Genomic DNA, 18072 nt, shown 5'->3' with positions numbered 1-18072 from the left:
TTCATGGAGTACTAGGCTCTTAAGAAAAAGAGATGCTGGATTTTCCCCATCTGGTTCAGAGGCATTATTAGATTATGCATAATTTAGCTGTATAACCATATCAGTTTCTATCAATGATGTAAATGAAAAAGTTGAAAATTAACAGCAAAAAAAAACAAAACATGAATAAGCCTGTCTAAAAATAAGGCTTATTTTACCAGTTCAAGGTATGTTCAGGGCTCAAAATTCTGGGTCCTGTAGAAAGGCATTTTCTTGGCTCCTCCCTGCATCCACAGCTATTAATTCTAGCATCTTTTCCTCACATGAGGGCCCTGGGTACTCAGTCTCCTTTCCCCCCCCAGTCCGATGCCCCTGGGTATGTGTGCTGCAATAATCATGCTTTGTAGTTGCCATCTTTTTTCACAGCAGATGCCTTGAATCTGTTGATAGTTTGTCATAATTGCATTTCTCAATCTGTCTATTTCTTTCCCCAAAACTCACCAGAAGTCATGATTTAAGGGTTTAAAAAAAAAAATCTTACGGGGGCATGCCCCCGGACCCCCATAGCTTAACTGCTATCAACTTTTAATTAGGGGCTGGGCCCCCCAAAGGTCAGATCCTAGAATCGCCCCTGCATTATGCCATCAGTATCAGTGGCTACATGGGAAAAAAACAACAACAGAAAGTCAATAGTCATTCAGAAAATGTGTACACAAAAGTTGTTGGGTGAAAAATGGGTGACATCGTTCTTTTATAGAGTTCAATTATCTTTCTTGTGCTGACACAACTTACAAATATGGGCCGTTTTACGAAAATTGATGGCGAATTGCAAATTTGGTAAGTCTGTGTGTCGGAGTTCAGCGCCGGTGCTGCCTGTGTTGCTGCCTCGCCGCCTGGCCTGCCTTCCTTCACAGACCCCGGCCTGCTGTGAGGTACTTGGAGCTCCATCACGACTGGCAGCCCTAAGCACTCCATACCCGCGCAAAGTCACAGTTTTTTGGGCTAATGGACAACCAAATGCCGCTGCCCTGACAGAGCTCCAGGGCCTGCAACTCCCCTCTTACTGCTAGCTAAATGGCCCGTGTGTGAGAGTGAGAGCGCGTTCAGCGAGCTTGTTACACCAGCAATAATATCTTACCACATGTTACACACATATCACGCCACTTATACAACATCTACCTAAAAGTCTTATAAAGCTAACAACGGTGTCCGATTTCAAGTTAATGAATATTTGTGAAGATTAGGGGTTTCGTTAGCTGCGACTGTCCCTTCAATCCTAACTATGTGTAGCTACAAATCACGGATAGTTAGCTTTATTTTCGGCGTAATTCGAGTATATTTACAGTTTGAATTTTGTCACGCCACTTATACAACATCTACCTAAATGTTTTATAAAGCTAACAACGGTGTCCGATTTCAAGTTAATGAATATTTGTGAATTTCAGAGGAATTCTAAGAGGAGGCTAGCTAGCTCTCATTGATAGAGCTACATCCAGCCGCAGGCTCTATCAATGAGACTCGCAGACAAGCAGCGTTTATTTCCCCAATCGTTTGTTTAAATAACTCAACACATTATAATTACACACATTATAAGATTAACTGAAACGTGTGGTAAGAGATTGCTGGCCTAACAAGCTCGCTGACCGCGCTCTCAGTCACATACACTGGGCATTTAGCTAACAGGAAGAGGGGAGTTGCAGGCCCTGGACCTCTGTCAGAGCAGCGTTTGGTAGTCCATTAGCCCAAAAACAGTGACTTTGCGCGGGTATGAGGTGCTGTGGGCTGCCAGCCGTAACGGAGCTCAATCGAGCTCATAGCAGGCCAGGGTCTGTGAAGGAAGGCAGGCCAGGTGGCGAGGCAACAACCCAGGCAGCCCCGGCCCGCTGAACTCCGGCACACAGTCGGACAAAATTTTGTAATGGAATAGCAGAGATCTGCACGACCTAGATTCAGAAGACAGCTACCTGATCTCAGGTCAGTTGTGTAGCCTATGTAAATGTTGGGGCGTGACCATTCTCTTAATACACCCATGGGCGGGACAAAGGTACAGGTTTTGAGATACTTACGTAAGCAACCAGCTTTGTTGAGATTCGCCCATTTTCAGCGGCAGTTTCAAAATATGAGATTTTCATAGTAAAGGGGTGTCAATGGGATTTTGAGCTTATATGTATGTCCTATTTACCCACCGAACTGTCGTTATTCAACTATGACAGGGTAAAATCGGTTTTGCATTCTATCACCCCTTTAAGCATCTGTGTTTATGGAACCCACAATCTTTGTTTACATTAAAAATACAGCTAAGCTTAACGTCTCCAGCTAGACTAGGTAAACCCAGCCTGATCTGCCAGCGATTTGATTTTGCCCTGCAGCTCAGACTGGAAACCTGTACATTTATCTATCCTGCTTTCGTGACAAATCTGCGGGTACCAATCACAAACTGGCTTATTCACCTGGCGGGTTTTGACGATAGAGAAGTGACCAAGCAGCTTTTTGTTTACATTCAACATGGCGGCCACCAAAGCAGCAACCCATTGATGCTGCTGTCGCTGCTGTTTTAAAAGATTTCAAAGATCATTTAAAATGTACCGCTTACCTACATTTTCTCTTCAATTGAGGGTCCATTAAATGCTTCTGTGTAATTCATCAGTCTCCTGAAACGTCTTCACATATGTGAAATGAGTTGTGCTGCTTCTGAGTTTTACCTTAAAACAAACTGTGATTTGCAGTGTATCTATTGTGTTTGCCTTGTTCCTTGCACCACAGCCTAGTAAAACCAAACTCTTCAAAATGTCCTAAACAGACCACAGTTTATTCTTTTCATTGTACAGGACAGCTCAATGCCCGGGGGGTTAGAGTTGTATCAACATGACCTTTGATCCTCTGAACAGACAAGTCATCACATTCCCCCGTGGCTCAGCTCTTGGGAAATGTGGGGCATTTCACAAAACCCAAAACTGTGATGAGTTTGAAACTGAGAGGAGTTATTTTAGATGTTTGAATGCAAACTTAAAGGTCCTGTTTATTTCTGCATTTGATAACTGACTCAAGCAATTCAAAAACAAAGGACAGACGTGAAAAGCCTCCAGATTTAAACACTGGTACAAACAATGCGACAGTGCATTAAAATAAATTTGTTTTTACCCTGTAAAATTAAAAAGAATATGCAGTTTTCCTTCAGGAATCTATTAAAAGTGTGTGACATGGTGTCACAAGTCAAAATACCACAGGGGACCTTTGTGTCTAGATTCCTTAACCCTTGAGATGTCTTCCTGTCGACCATGAGCTTGTTATTCTTCCAGGTCAAAATTGAAATTGAACTTTTTTTTATCACTTTTTAGCGCTTCTTTAAATTCATGTTCAATAAACGTAATTTATATGACAATATATCTAATTTTAAAAAAAGTTTAAAAAGCAGAAATTTTAAGAATTATTTTGCCTAATAGTTAAAATCAACGGATGTTGAATGGATCAGACTGGTAAATGTAAAGTTTAGTCAGGATACTGTTTTTTAAACCATTTAAAAAAAATTTTCAAATGCTATTAATGCTATTGAATAAAACATCCAAAATTAAATAAAACTGAATCATTATTTTTACCTGTGAAGATCATTGTATGGGTTCCATACAACACCCATCCATGCATCCATGTTATTTTTGGGGCAATTTGGTTTAAAGAAACCCATATTTCTGATATTAAAAAAACACGGGTCAAATTTGACCCGAGGACAGAACAAGGGTTAAATGATTCAGGCAGAGATGTTCACAAGTCATTTTTTGCAAGTCCAAGTCGAGTCTCAAGTCTTTTGCAACAAGTCCAAGTCAAGTCTCAAGTCTCTGGCCATGTGATCTGTCAACACTGTAGCTTTGTCCTGTAGCTACCATCCATACAGTACAGTATCAAAATAAAGATAACTTTATAGGGTCTACTTAACACATCCCTCCAGCCCTCGGACCTGGTGAAATATTAAGCTAAGTCTGTCACATCATATGGCTACAACTATAAAGATACAATTTCCCTGTTCCCAGCATTAGCACAACACTTGGCGATGGTTAGCTTGTTACCCGTGACAATGATAAATGTAACGTCTCTTTCACTCAAAAAATGTCTAATGTCGAAGTGGAAATCAAGAGAAAAGTGGCAGCGCCACACCAGTTACAGAACAACATGTATCTCAGTGTCAGTCCAAATTACGCACAATAAGCAGTTTGAACTCACTGATGTAATGTCATTTCTTTTCTAAGTGTTAGTAGGCTCAGTGAAACCCGACTCAGAGGAGGAGAGGTTAGTGAGGCCAGCGTCTCCACGATCCGCTGTGCCATGCAAGTATTCACTTAATAGCCTACAAATCATCCACAGGATCAATTATGCATCAAATGAGTTTACCCAGCCAACACAGTTTGTTCCTGGGGAGATGGATCCGTGTGTCCCGCCTCCTATGCGCTACATAGATACAATCTGCCTGTTCCAAGTATTAGCACAACACTTTGCGATGGTTAGCTTGTTACCTGTGACCATATGTGCTAAATGTAACGTCTCTTTCACATTAGCAAGTGACTGACCTATCTGTGGTTTTGAGATGCCTGAAGTTCGACATGGTTGATCCGCAGTGTTGGGGAGTAACGGAATACATGTAACGGCGTTACGTATTCAGAATACAAATTATGAGTAACTGTATTCCGTTACAGTTACAATTTAAATAGTTGGTATTTAGAATACAGTTACATTGTTAAAATCAATGGATTACATGACGATACTTCTCTGTTTCACAAGTTTATTCACTCTGAATAAATTAAGGCAACTTAATGCATTTTCCAGAAGCCCCGATATGAAATAGAAAAAAATAACTATTTGCGTGATCAGTCACAATGGAGTCGGAACCGGCACGACAGAGCCAGGGCAGCAATAAGTTTCTATCTTGGAAATTCAAACAGCATTTCACATTAAAGAACGAACAGGGAGAATGAAATATAACTGTGCAGTGCAGCCTCTGCTTGCCAGCAACCAACCTCCTTTCAGCGTCCAAATTACTCCACTTCCAACCTGAAGAAGCATCTTAAAGTAAGTAATTTTTTAATTAGCCAAGAGTAGTCGTCTGCCGTAGTTTTACTGGTCACCTTGCTATTTTAACATTGACGTGCGACTTTACATTCTCCTAGATGCTGATTTACTAGCTCCAGAGCCGTTTAAAGACTGACTAGCCCTGTTTGACATGCTAACTAACGTTAGCTAAAATTAGCTTGTGGTAGCTTAGACCGCGGTTAGATTTTTGTAGTATGCAGTTCGGGACTACCAACACAATAATCTATCTGCTTGTTCAGGTACACATTCAGCTAGTTGGAATAAAAAGAACACACCATTATAGGCCTGTTTAGTAAGATGGATGTGATAGCCGCATTCCTACACTTATAAAACGCAATTCAATGTGGAAGTAATCCTGAAGTAATCCAAGTATTCAGAATACGTTACTCAGATTGAGTAACGTAACGGAATACGTTACAAATTACATTTGTGGGCATGTATTCTGTATTCTGTAACGAAATACGTTTTGAAAGTATCCTTTCCAACACTGTTGATCCGGCATCATTTATCTTGGTGCCACACACCTTGCATGTAGCTGTTGTTGTGGGTGTCGCCATCGGCAATGCAGTTTTTTTCATATGTGAGTGCACGCACATAAGGCATGCGTTACATTGAGCATTATGGCAAAGGGCAGGGGACATGCAGCTCGTCATATGTTTCCCCAACGTATATGCGGCAATAAAAGAAAATAGAAATACATGAATACATTTAGATTTAAAAAGCAATAATTGAATGAAAACAGTAGGGCTGCTCCCTCTTAGTCGATTAGTCGACTAATCGGTCGTTTTGGTCTTAGTCAACTTAGATTTCTTTTAGTCGATTAGTCATGTTTGATGCTTTTCATGCTGAATGACTTATTTTCCAAGAAACATACGTACGAGCACATCTCTGGTAAATGCAAGAGTTAAAGTGGTGCTTTTGCATGACTCTTTACGGAGAAACTCAGATTTACAGATCTGTCGATTAAATCAACTAATCGATTAGTCGATGCAGTTGAATGAGTGTTAGTCGACTAAGAATTTCTTCAGTCGAGAACAGCCCTAGAAAACAGGTTGTTGACGAGTCTCGAAACTCGAGTCCGAGTCAAGTCTGAAGTCTTTTGGGTCGAGTCGCAAATAAAATCTGAAGTCAGCTGTTTGTGCGACTTAAGTGCGACTCGAGTCTGAGTCTCAGACTCGCGTCCCCATCTCTGGATTCAGGTTTGTGGTTATTGGTAGTATTTCACCCTTGCCTTTTTAGCAGACTACTCTCCCTTAACACCTGGCTCCAGCACTCACAAGCTAGGTTTTATTGACAATTTTAAACTGTTTTGGAAAAGTGGCTCCCTGTACAGCAGGGATGGGATCCATCCCAATGCACGCGGAAACCAGGTGCTCCGTGACAATTTGCACCACGCCTTGCACACTCAGAAATATGATTGACTGTGCTCCTCTGTGCTTGCTCCTTTGGAACAACCACCTCATAATCCCATAACGACGGTGTCTGTTCCCCAACTGAGATCGATTAAATTAAACAACAAAAGAGGTGCTATACTCAACAACCTAATTGGAATTAAAACAACCACTGCACTGATAGAACAGAATAGGAAAATCAAATGTGGACTATTAAACATTAGATCTCTGTATTCTAAAGCAGTATTTGTAAACAAATTGATATCCGATAACCAAATCGATTTATTTTGCCTCACCGAAACATGGCTGAGCCACGATGAATACGTTAGTCTAAATGAAGCCACTCCTCCCAGTCATAATAATACTCAAATCCCACGAGGCTCAGGCCGAGGAGGGGGAGTTGCAGCCATATTCGACTCAAACCTGTTAATTAATCCTAAACCTAAACTAAATTATGACTCGTTCGAAAGCCTTGTTCTTAATCTTCAACACCCAACGTGGAAAACGGTACAGCCAATTATATTTGTTGTTGTTTACCAGGTCCGTACTCTGAATTTTTATCTGAATTCTCTGAGTTTTTATTAAGTATAGTCCTTCAATCAGACAAAGTACTTATTGTAGGTGATTTTAATATCCATGTGGACATTGACAGCAATAGCCTTAGCACTGCTTTCAATTCACTACTGGATTCAGTTGGTTTCAATCAGAGTGTTCATGAGGCCACGCACCGTTTTAACCACACCCTCGACCTTGTGCTAGAATGTGGAATCAAAATTGAAGATTTAATAGTATTTCCGCAGAATCCTTTATTATCAGACCATTTTTTAATAACTTTTGAATTCCTGTTACCAGACCATAAGAAATTAAATAAAATTTGGGTGAGGCTATTTGCACCCCTGGTACAATTAGCAGTGTATGCTATTTGTACCCTGGTGCAATTAGAAGTGCTATTCGTACCCTGGTGCAATTAGAAATGAATGCTATTCGTACCCCACCGGTGCACACAGCAATGTGTTCTATTAATACCCCGTCTGGTACAAATATCAATGTATGCTATTTGCACCCCTGTGCATTTACAGTACCTTGGCATATAGTTACACACAGTTATCCATACTACTCATGTATTACACCTTTTGGAATATTATCGCCCTGACATTCTTACCCTAACCATAACCAGTCCCACTCCTGTTGCCTAAACCTAACCAACCCAACCAGAGCAGGCATATTCATGAGTCTTCCCCTACCACCCTGCAAAAAAAAAATGTTGCGTTCGCGGGCCCTGACTTGCGCAATTGCATGCAAATTATCCAATCCAAAATTAAAAGGATAAGATAGCCTCACAGTGGAATCAAACTCCAAACTCCCATACCAAAGGTAAGCATACTAACCACTCACCTAGCAGTTCTTATGGAATGTTGTATAACTGTTTACCACTTGGTTTCTTCAAGCCTCGGTTGCTAGGTAACGGTACTGTATACAAAAAATAGGTACTAACTAACAAACTAACGGTAGTATGCTTTCACTGAAGACAGAAAGCGCAACTGTAGTATCCATTTTCTGCCAGAAATTCAATTGTTATAAACTTTAGAGACAAAACTTTGCCAGTTTTTGCGGTCATGGAAGATGAACGTCCGCCATGATTTCGGAGCACGCAAGCAACGTGTTTTTGTTGTTACGTCACAGGGTGTGAATAGCTCAGCTGTGTGGCCGAGGCTATTCGTACCGGGGGTGCAAATAGACACTCCGATAAAATTTTCTACACTAGATGCCTATCTAAAAGTGCTATAGCTAAATTTAAGGAAGATATTCCAACAGCATTAAACTCAATGTCGTGCCTTAATATAACAGAGGACCTTTATGCTAACTTTAGTCCCTCCCAACTTGATAATTTCGTAGATGCTGCTACGGCCTGCCTACGGACAACTTTGGACTCGGTTGCTCCTCTCAAAAAGAAGATGATGAAGCAAAGGAAATTAGCACCTTGGTATAACTCCCAAACTCGCAAATTAAAACAAATCTCACGAAAACTTCAAAGTAAATGAAACTAAACTGGAAGAATCTTGTGTAGACTGGCAAGATTGTCTGAAAAATTATAGGAAGGCCCTCAGAATTGCCAGATCAGACTATTACTCAACACTAATAGAAGAAAATAAGAACAACCCAAGGTTTCTTTTCAGCACTGTAGCCAGGCTGACAGATAGCCACAGCTCTACTGAGACATCTATTCCTGTAGCTCTGAGTAGTGATGACTTCATGAGCTTCTTTAATGATAAAATTATAACAATTAGAGATAAAATTCATCACCTTTTGTCCTCAACTTCTAACAGCTCACCATTGGGCGAAGAAAGACTGGAGAGAATGATAAGACCTGACACATACTTAAGCGACTTTTATCCTATAGATCTTCAACAATTAATGTTAAAGGTTTCTTCAGCCAAGCCAGCTACCTGTCTCTTAGACCCCATTCCAACGAGCCTACTTAAAGAAGCACTACCCGTGGTCAACACCACAATACTAGACACAATCAACTTGTCTTTATTAACAGGTTATGTCCCACAGTCATTTAAAATAGCTGTGATGAAACCTATTCTGAAAAAACCTACCCTCGATCCTGAAGTCTTAGACAACTATAGACCGATATCTAACCTTCCCTTTCTCTCCAAAATCCTTGAGAAGGTAGTCACTAACCAATTATGTGACTTTCTACATAGGAATAGTTTATTTGAAGTCTTTCAGTCAGGATTTAGAATGCATAATAGCACAGAGACGGCACTGGTGAAAATTACTAACGACCTTCTAACTGCTGATGACCAAGGATTGGTCTCCATACTTGTTTTATTAGATCTTAGTGCTGCATTTGACACTATTGACCATACAATCATTTTACAGAGATTGGAACACTTAGTCGGCATTAAAGGAATCGCACTAAGCTGGTTTAAGTCTTATTTCTCTGAGCGATCCCAATTTGTTAACATTAACGATAAACCCTCCAAGTACGCTAAAGTTAGCCATGGCGTTCCTCAAGGCTCAGCACTTGGACCAATTCTATTCTCCTTGTATATATTCCTCTAGGCAATATTATTAGGAAACACTCAATTAACTTTCACTGTTACGCAGACGACACCCAATTATATCTGTCAATTAAGCCAGACGAAAGTGGTCAGTTAGCTAAACTTGAAGCGTGCATTAAAGATATAAAATCCTGGATGACCTACAATTTCCTGTTGTAGACTGATGTTAAACTCAAACAAAACTGAAGTTATTGTGATGGGACCCAAGCACCTCCGAACTTCATTATCTAAAGACATAGCTTCTCTGGATGATATTGCCCTGGCTCCCGCCACCGCTGTCAAAAGTCTGGGAGTTATTTTTGATCAGGATATATCCTTCAATGCCCACTTAAAACAAACCTCTAGAACAGCCTTTTTCCATCTTTGTAACATTGCCAAAATTAGGAACATCTTATCTCAAAACGATGCTGAAAAAGTAGTCCATGCATTCGTTACTTCCAGGCTAGACTACTGTAATTCCTTACTATCAGGTTGCTCAAATAAGTCCCTTAAGACTCCAACTGATCCAGAACGCTGCAGCACGTGTTCTAACAAGAACTAAGAAAAGAGATCATATTTCACCTGTATTAGCTTCTCTGCACTGGCTTCCTGTGAAATCCAGGATCGAATTTAAAATCCTCCTCTTGACCTGCAAAGCTCTAAATGGTCAAGCACCATCATACCTAGAAGTGCTTTTACCGTACTGTCCCACTAGAGCACCGCGCTCCCAAAATTTAGAGTTACTTGTGGTACCTAGAGTCTCTAAAAGTAGACTTGGGGCCAGAGCCTTTAGCTATCAGGCTCCTCTCCTGTGGAACCAGCTCCCAATTTGGGTTCGAGGGGCAGACACCGTCACCACATTTAAGAGTAAACTGAAAACCCTTCTCTTTGATAAAGCTTATAGCTCTTCATAGTCATCAGATTTATTTATCATATAATCAATAATATAGTGAGAGTAGAGGGAGGCAGGCCAGTACAGCCCGATCTGGTTGGGGAGAGTTCTAGCCCAACCAGGCACCTCTCTTTAACTTGCCTCTCTTAGTCATGCTATTAAAATTCTAGACTGCCGGGGAAGTTCCTTCCTTCCTACGACACACTGAGCTGCTCTCTCATCAATGTTTTCATTTGTTTCCTTTTGTATGCATCCTGTCCCAGAAAAGCTTGTTACTAACCTAGCTCTGGGGAGTTTACTCCCCGGAGTCGTTATGTTTCTTCTGCAATTCCCGGCCACGTCCTGCTGCGTCCTGCTGCGTCCGCTGCATCCACCCGTGCTCTGCAGTGCCACGTTACATCCCGCAACGCCCTGCTGTGATGTTCTTACGCACCACAGAGTAGTCAGGATCCGGTATAGGAGACTGCACTACTCAGTATGACACGATGTGCCCTGCTATGACATGAACTTCCACGATGACCTTCAAAGTCACTGTTCCATTATCTTTAATGTGACTATTATTGCCACTGTTCATCACACCCCCAACCGCCCCCGTGAGACACCGCCTATCAAGAGTCTGAGTCTGCCGAGGTTTCTTCCTAAAAGGGAGTTTTTCCTTGCCACTGTCGCATTAGCCACTGCTAATGCTTGCTCTTGAGGGAATTATTGGAATTGTTGGAGTTTTGGAACTTATAGAGTGTGGTCTAGACCTACTCTATCTGTAAAGTGTCTCAAGATAACTCTTGTTATGATTTGATACTATAAATAAAATTGAATTGAATTGAATTGTTTTTCTACTGTACAGGCAGTGATCTAGTTGAAGCAGAGAAGACTGGAATTAAAATTGTGGAGTCTCCGTACATTGTATCCTTCAAAGACATACCAAAGTACTTCAAGCCAGGCCTGCCCTTGGACTTTGCAGTAAGGACTACCATCTATGTTAATGATCTATCTACTAAAACTGGATACTTTATTGTTTAAAGTGCCCATATTATGAAAGAAATCACTTTTTTCTGGGATTTGGGGTGTTATTTTGTGTCTGTGGTGCTTCCATGCATACAAACTTCGAAAAAAAAAACATCCATGCTGTTTTGAGCGAGATAGGGGTTTTGGCAGGGCCATCCACGTCATCGGCTGAAAAATTTGACTATCTATTCATAAGCGTCCTGCTGAATTCTCTGAGTCGTATGGTTGAACTACTCCCGCCATGTCCCTAACTTTTACACGTAGTTCTATCTAGTCACATTAATCTACACTACTGTTACTGACTAAGTGAGTCTATCTACTGCGCATGTGCGACTTCCAACAAAGATGGAACAGAAGCGAGATGCCTCACTCTGTCGCTAAAACAGAGAGCTCAACACAGGGTGAAAAGAGGAGCTGCATCAATGTGCAGTACAACAAAAATATGGTGTTTTTTGAAAATTAAACCACATAAACCTTTTCTGGTACAACCTCTAAATACAATTATGAAAGTGAAAATGAGAATAATATGAGCACTTTACGTCCAATAAAATTAAACACCACAGGCTGGATCCTCTGTGTCTTGTTTTCATGTGTCCTTTAGCTCAACCCCTGTGAGGGAAAAACTGTAAAGTGTATAAAATCACAGGGAGAAATTGTCCTCCTTTCCATTCCAGATCCAGGTGAGCCACCATGATGGTTCCCCGGGCCGTAACATCCCGGTCAATGTGAAGCTGCAGGGCGTGTCCATGGTTGTCTCCACCAGCAACAGCAGGGTCACCATCAACATGCCCAGCTCTCAACAGCCACAAACTATTACTGTTAGTATGACTGCATTCTGCTTTTATTCACAGAGATGGTCGAATGTTGGGAGAATTTAACTTGAAACTAATTCTAACTAATTATTTTACATACAACAGCACGGCTTCTGTTCTTGCTTTACACTTGCTTTACTGCTTTACTCCTTTCACTTTTACTCTTAATGTTGTGCTCTTTCTTTTATTAATTAAATATGTTCGTTTGTTTGCTCTACGTATGTGTTTATCTTGTTGTGTCCTCCTGTAACGGTTGTTGAAAGAAAGGCCTGATGTACTGACATGGACCATTTAAGTTTTTATTATCATCTCACCACAGCTAAAGAAACTGTAGCTCACCAGCTGACATCATTTCTACAGACCTATAAGCACTTTTAAAAATTAATTTGTTTCATGCTTCATCATTCAGCTTTTTGATGTGTTGAAACATTTCCCCACAGTTCAGCGTGACATATTTGCAGTGTTGGGGAGTAACGGAATACATGTAACGGCGTTACGTATTCCGAATACAAATTATGAGTAACTGTATTCCGTTACAGTTACAATTTAAATCGTTGGTATTTAGAATACAGTTACATTGTTGAAATCAATGGATTACATGACGATACTTCTCTGTTTCACGAGTTTATTAACTCTGACTAAATTAAGGCAACTCTATGCATTTTCCAGAAGCCCCGATATGAAATCGAAAAAAATAGCTATTTGCGTGATCAGTCACAATGGAGTCGGAACCGGCACGACAGAGCCAGGGCAGCAATAAGTTTCTATGCTAGCTAACGTTAGCTAAAATTAGCTCGTGGTAGCAAGACTGCGGTTAGATTTTTGTAGTATGCAGTTCGGGACTACCAATACAATAATCTATCTGCTTGTTCAGGTACACATTCAGCTAGTTGGAATAAAAAGAACACACCATTATAGTCCTGTTTAGTAAGCTGGATGTGATAGCTGCATTCCTACACTTATAAAACGCAATTCAATGTGGAAGTAATCCTGAAGTAATCCAAGTATTCAGAATACGTTACTCAGATTGAGTAACGTAACGGAATACGTTACAAATTACATTTGTGGGCATGCATTCTGTATTCTGTAACGAAATACGTTTTGAAAGTATCCTTCCCAACACTGCATATTTGGTATCCTTGAAAAGTTTGGTATCTAAAATTGTATTTATGATTTATTGAACAGAGCTGACATGATTGGTTGATTCAGATTGATTAGTTGATCAACAGATAGTTAGTCAGGATCAAATCTTTTTGATAATCTATTAATTGTTAAAGACATTTTTCACGCAAAACTGCCCAAACAAATCAGCAGATGAATCAAATAAATAATCCAAATGAATAAATACATTTTAAAAGTAAAATTAACATACAAAAGTGCCTGAGTGTCTTCAGAAGACATTATTTTGTCATTGGTTATTATTGACATCCGTGTCATAGACCCATTAGATAGACATTTTGTAATGTGTGGCATTAGAACATCTTTCTAAAATGTCTTTTCCTGATTTCTTTCTTTTGGGATTAAAAAGTCAAAACACCTTAATTAGTTTTTTTTATTTTGTCTGTTTCCCAGGCTGAGACCACGCAGGTGGACCTGAGACCAGATCAGCAGGCCAAGAAACAAATCACCGTTCAGCCGTACGTCACCTTTGACCCACGGCAACAGAACTACCTGTACATCTCCACAGGGACCACCACGGTGTCTGTAGATGACACACTGTCCCTGAAGCTGAACATCGTTCCTGCAGACAACACACACAGACAGTACATTAAACACATTACCTACCTGGTGAGACAACATTTCCAGTACAATTGGAAGTCAGAAAGTAGAGAGTAAAAGTTGAACAATCAGTATTGGTGGAAGAAGTATTCAGATAATTTTCTTGAAAAGTACCACGCTATAAAAACACTCTGTTACAAGTAAAAGTCCTGCATTGAAAATGTTACTTAAGTAAATGTATGTAAGTATCATCAGGAAAATATACTTAAAGCAACACTAAGGCACTTTTCCCGCTTCAGTCCTCCTACAGGTTGGAAGTAAAAATTGTCCATTACATACATTATGCAAGTTTGCCAGATCGGGTAGCGGATCTATAGTTCGAATGAGACATAATGAGACATTACGACAGCGGTAATGAAAAATTTCGCTTCCAACCTGTAGGGGGACTGAAACGGGAAAAGAGCTTTACTGTTGTGTAATAAAAGTAAAAGTACTCAATGCAGAAATATTCTTACATTTTAGAAACTGGAAAGGATCAAAACAGTTCTGTGTTTAAACAGCTAATCATTTCAGCTGTATGTGTTGGCTGTTATATTGTTGGACAGTTTATAATGAAACATCATATTTCATAAACAACATGTGTTTTGTTTGCAACAATCTTGTGTGCTAAGTAACTAGTAACTAAAGCTGTCAGATTAATGTAGTGGAGTAAAAAATACAATACTTTTTGAAATGTAGTGGAGTAGAAGTAGAAAGTGTCATGAAAAAAAAGACTCAAGTAAAGTACAAGTACTTTACTCAAGTACTTGAGTAAATGTACTTCGTTACAGTACATTCCACCACTGACAATCAGCAAGCAACAGCAACACAAAACCTGTATTGATCATGACTTTCTCCCCACAACTCCCTCAGGTGCTGAATAAAGCCAAAATTATTGTCGCCGAGCGTGTAGATGTGACGGGGCAGCTGGTCACCGGCGTCGGACTGAAGGTTACCCCGGAGATGATGCCATCGTTCCGTTTTGTGGCGTTCTACAGTATTCCCTGGGCGGGGATGGAGGAGGTGGTGCCAGACTCTATCTGGGTAGATGTGGCAGATTCCTGTGTTGGAGGAGTGAGTGATCAGATCAGTCTCATAGGTCACTAGAGAGGCTAACAGAGTTTGTTGCATAGCTGAAAGAGTTCAGCACTCACTGCGTGTGTCTGTCAACATGTAAAAAGTGTTCTTATACAACAAACCGAGGCTTGAAGCATAAAGGATCAGGCTGGCAGTGTCCTTTATTTTTCATTAGTTTCCACAAATCCCATGAAAAGACCAAAACAACAATGAATTGATCTGACTATCAAGTGTTTGTGTGTATATTAAAGGGGTGATAGAATGCAAAACCGATTTTCATAGTTGAATAACGACAGTTTGGTGGGAATGAAAATCTCATATTTTGAAACTGCCGCTGAAAACGGGCAATCTCAACAAAGCTGGAAGTTGACGTCAACCTCCCAAGACCTGTACCTTTGTCACGCCCATGGGTATATTAAGAGAACGGTCACACCCCAACATTTACATAGGCTACACAACTGACCTGAGATCAGTTATTCTTCTGAATCTAGGTCATGCAGATCTCAGAAATTGTATACATTGTTCATCTGCTATTTTACCATTCAATTCACTTCTGAGACTTTTTTATGCGAGAAATCAACAATGTAGAGGTCAAATATGGGCCATTTTACAAAAATGTATGTCTAATTGCAAATTTTGTCCGACTGTGTGTCGGACTTCAGCGGCCGGTGCTGCCTGTGTTGCTGCCTCGCTGCCTGGTCTGCCTTCCTTCACAGACCCCGGCCTGCTGTGAGCTCGATTGAGCTCCGTTACGGCTGGCAGCCCACGGCACTCCACCCGCGCAAAGTCACCGTTTTGTGACTTTAATGGAATACCAAACTCCAGGGCCTGCAGTTCCCCTCTTCCTAATGCCAGGTGTGTGTGTGAGTGAGAGTGCGGTAAGCAAGCTTGTTACACCAGCAATCTCTTACCATAAGTTCCAGTTAATCTTATAATGTGTGTAATTATAATGTGTTGAGTTATTTAAACAAACGATCGGTGAAATAAACGCCTCTTGTCCGCGAGTCTCATTGGATGAGAGCTAGCTAGCCTCCTCTTAGAATTCCTCTGAAATTCATAAAAATTAATTGACATGAAATCGGACATCGTTGTTAGCTTTATAAGACCTTTAGGTAGATGTTGTATAAGTGGCGTGACGATATTCGAACTGTAAATATACTCGACTTACGCCAAAAATAAAGCTAACTATCTGTGATTTGTAGCTACACATAGCTAGGATTGAAGGGACAGTTGCAGCTAACGAAACCCTTAGCTAATGTTCACAAATATTCATTAACGTGAAATCGGACACCGTTGTTACCTTTATAATAGAGATAGGCGTATCGATCCTGTGGTATCGATAGATCGATATACTCACGCTAGAGCTGTAATCGGGCCTTAAAAGTACGGCCCGAAAAGGCCCGAGCCCGACAGAGTTCGGCCCGAGCCCGACCCGTACATTTTGATTGACAGCTTTTTAAAAGCCCGAACCCGTTTACAGCCCGACTGTAAAGGTTGTCTATCAGCATCATTAGAGTGTCGGACACGCGCTTCGCACCGCAAGCGGGCACACGCACCACTCGGCGGAAAAGGGACAGAAAGAAAAAAGAGACTGCGCCGCACGCACACAGCTTTGTCTTTCGTAAAAAATGAGTCATTTATACATTTTTTAACATCATTTATTCATGAATAACGGAGGCTATAGGCCACTTGGAAGTTGGAACATAGAAATTAATTAAGTCCTCCAGAGACCATGCCTCCGTTTCACCTCCTCAGGATCCATTTTCACGCTAATCGAAACGCATCACCTGACCGCTCCTATACCATGCAGCCCGAAGTGCAAGCCCAAGCCCGGCCCAAGCCGATCTTCAGCTCTAACTCACGCTACTCAATTGGCATTGATTTCCTTAAAAAAATATCGATATAAACTAAAAAATAATAATCGGGGGTGTATGCATCACTTTCAGCTGTTTTAGATTACTTAATTAAATTACTATGTGCCGGGACACCCCTGTACCTGGCGGCGTATTGAGCTGGCCCATGTCACGTGACAGGAGACAAGCGAATGAGCGTCAACGTACGCCCATCCCTACTTTATAAGACCTTTAGGTAGATGTTGTATAAGTGGCGTGGCGAAATTCAAACTGTAAATATATTCGAATTACGCCGAAAATGAAGCTAACTATCCGTGATTTGTAGCTACACATAGCTAGGATTGAAGGGACAGTCGCAGCTGACGAAACCCCTAGCTAATCTTCACAAATATTCATTAACTTGAAATCGGACACCGTTGTTAGCTTTATAAGACATTTAGGTAGATGTTGTATAAGTGGCGTGACATGTGTGTAACATGTGGTAAGAGATTGCTGGTGTAACAAGCTCACTGACCGCGCTCTCACTCTCACACACAGGCCATTTAGCTAGCAGGAAGAGAGGAGTTGCAGGCCCTGGAGCTCTGTCAGGGCAGTGGCGTTTGGTAGTCCATTCGCCCAAAAAACGGTGACTTTGCACGGGTATGGAGTGCTGTGGGCTGCCAGCCGTAACAGAGCTCAATCGAGCTCACAGCAGGCCGGGGTCTGTGAAGGAAGGCAGGCCGGGCGGCGAGGCAGCAACATAGGCAGCACCGGCGCTGAACTCCGACACACAGTCTTACCAAATTTGCAAATAGCCACCAATTTTCATAAAACGGACCATATTTGAGCTTTATATAGTCGATTTCTCGCATAAAAAAGTCTCAGAAGTGAATTTGGTAACAAATCATTGCAGTGTCTGAAATATGAGATTCTGTTGCGTCTCTAATGTGTGTGTATTGGGGATTCGCTCAACCAATCAGTGCGCGCCTCAAATGTGTGTGTATGGCGATTCGCTCAACCAATCAGCGCGCAGCTTATCTAAATATTCATGAGCATACCATATTTGGAAGAAAAGCTCTTGTTACAAATAGGGCCAAAACACAGAGATGCATAAGGGCCAATAAAATATCAACCAGGCCATTTTCAGCCCAACCAATTTTACATACCCCATTAGGAGACCATAAGGAACAGTGTGAA

General features: G+C 41.1%; 1 protein-coding gene across 3 annotated transcripts in view; it reads left to right on the top strand.

Moving 5' to 3' along the window:
* The window catches only part of LOC120567750 (complement C3-like), a 74448-nt gene that overhangs the window by 24473 nt on the left and 31903 nt on the right, over window positions 1–18072 (top strand). For all 3 annotated transcript variants that reach the window (XM_039814745.1, XM_039814756.1, XM_039814763.1), the window contains 4 exons: window positions 11236–11351; window positions 12071–12214; window positions 13781–13996; window positions 14840–15040. In XM_039814745.1, coding sequence (XP_039670679.1) covers window positions 11236–11351; window positions 12071–12214; window positions 13781–13996; window positions 14840–15040 — 677 coding nt within the window. The remainder of the gene's footprint in view (window positions 1–11235; window positions 11352–12070; window positions 12215–13780; window positions 13997–14839; window positions 15041–18072) is intronic.

Source organism: Perca fluviatilis, chromosome 1 (genome assembly GCF_010015445.1).
Source record: "Perca fluviatilis chromosome 1, GENO_Pfluv_1.0, whole genome shotgun sequence".
Taxonomy (NCBI): Eukaryota; Metazoa; Chordata; class Actinopteri; order Perciformes; family Percidae; genus Perca; species Perca fluviatilis.
The sequence above is the reverse complement of the archived record's forward strand: the minus strand, read 5'-3'. Positions and strand labels throughout refer to the sequence as shown.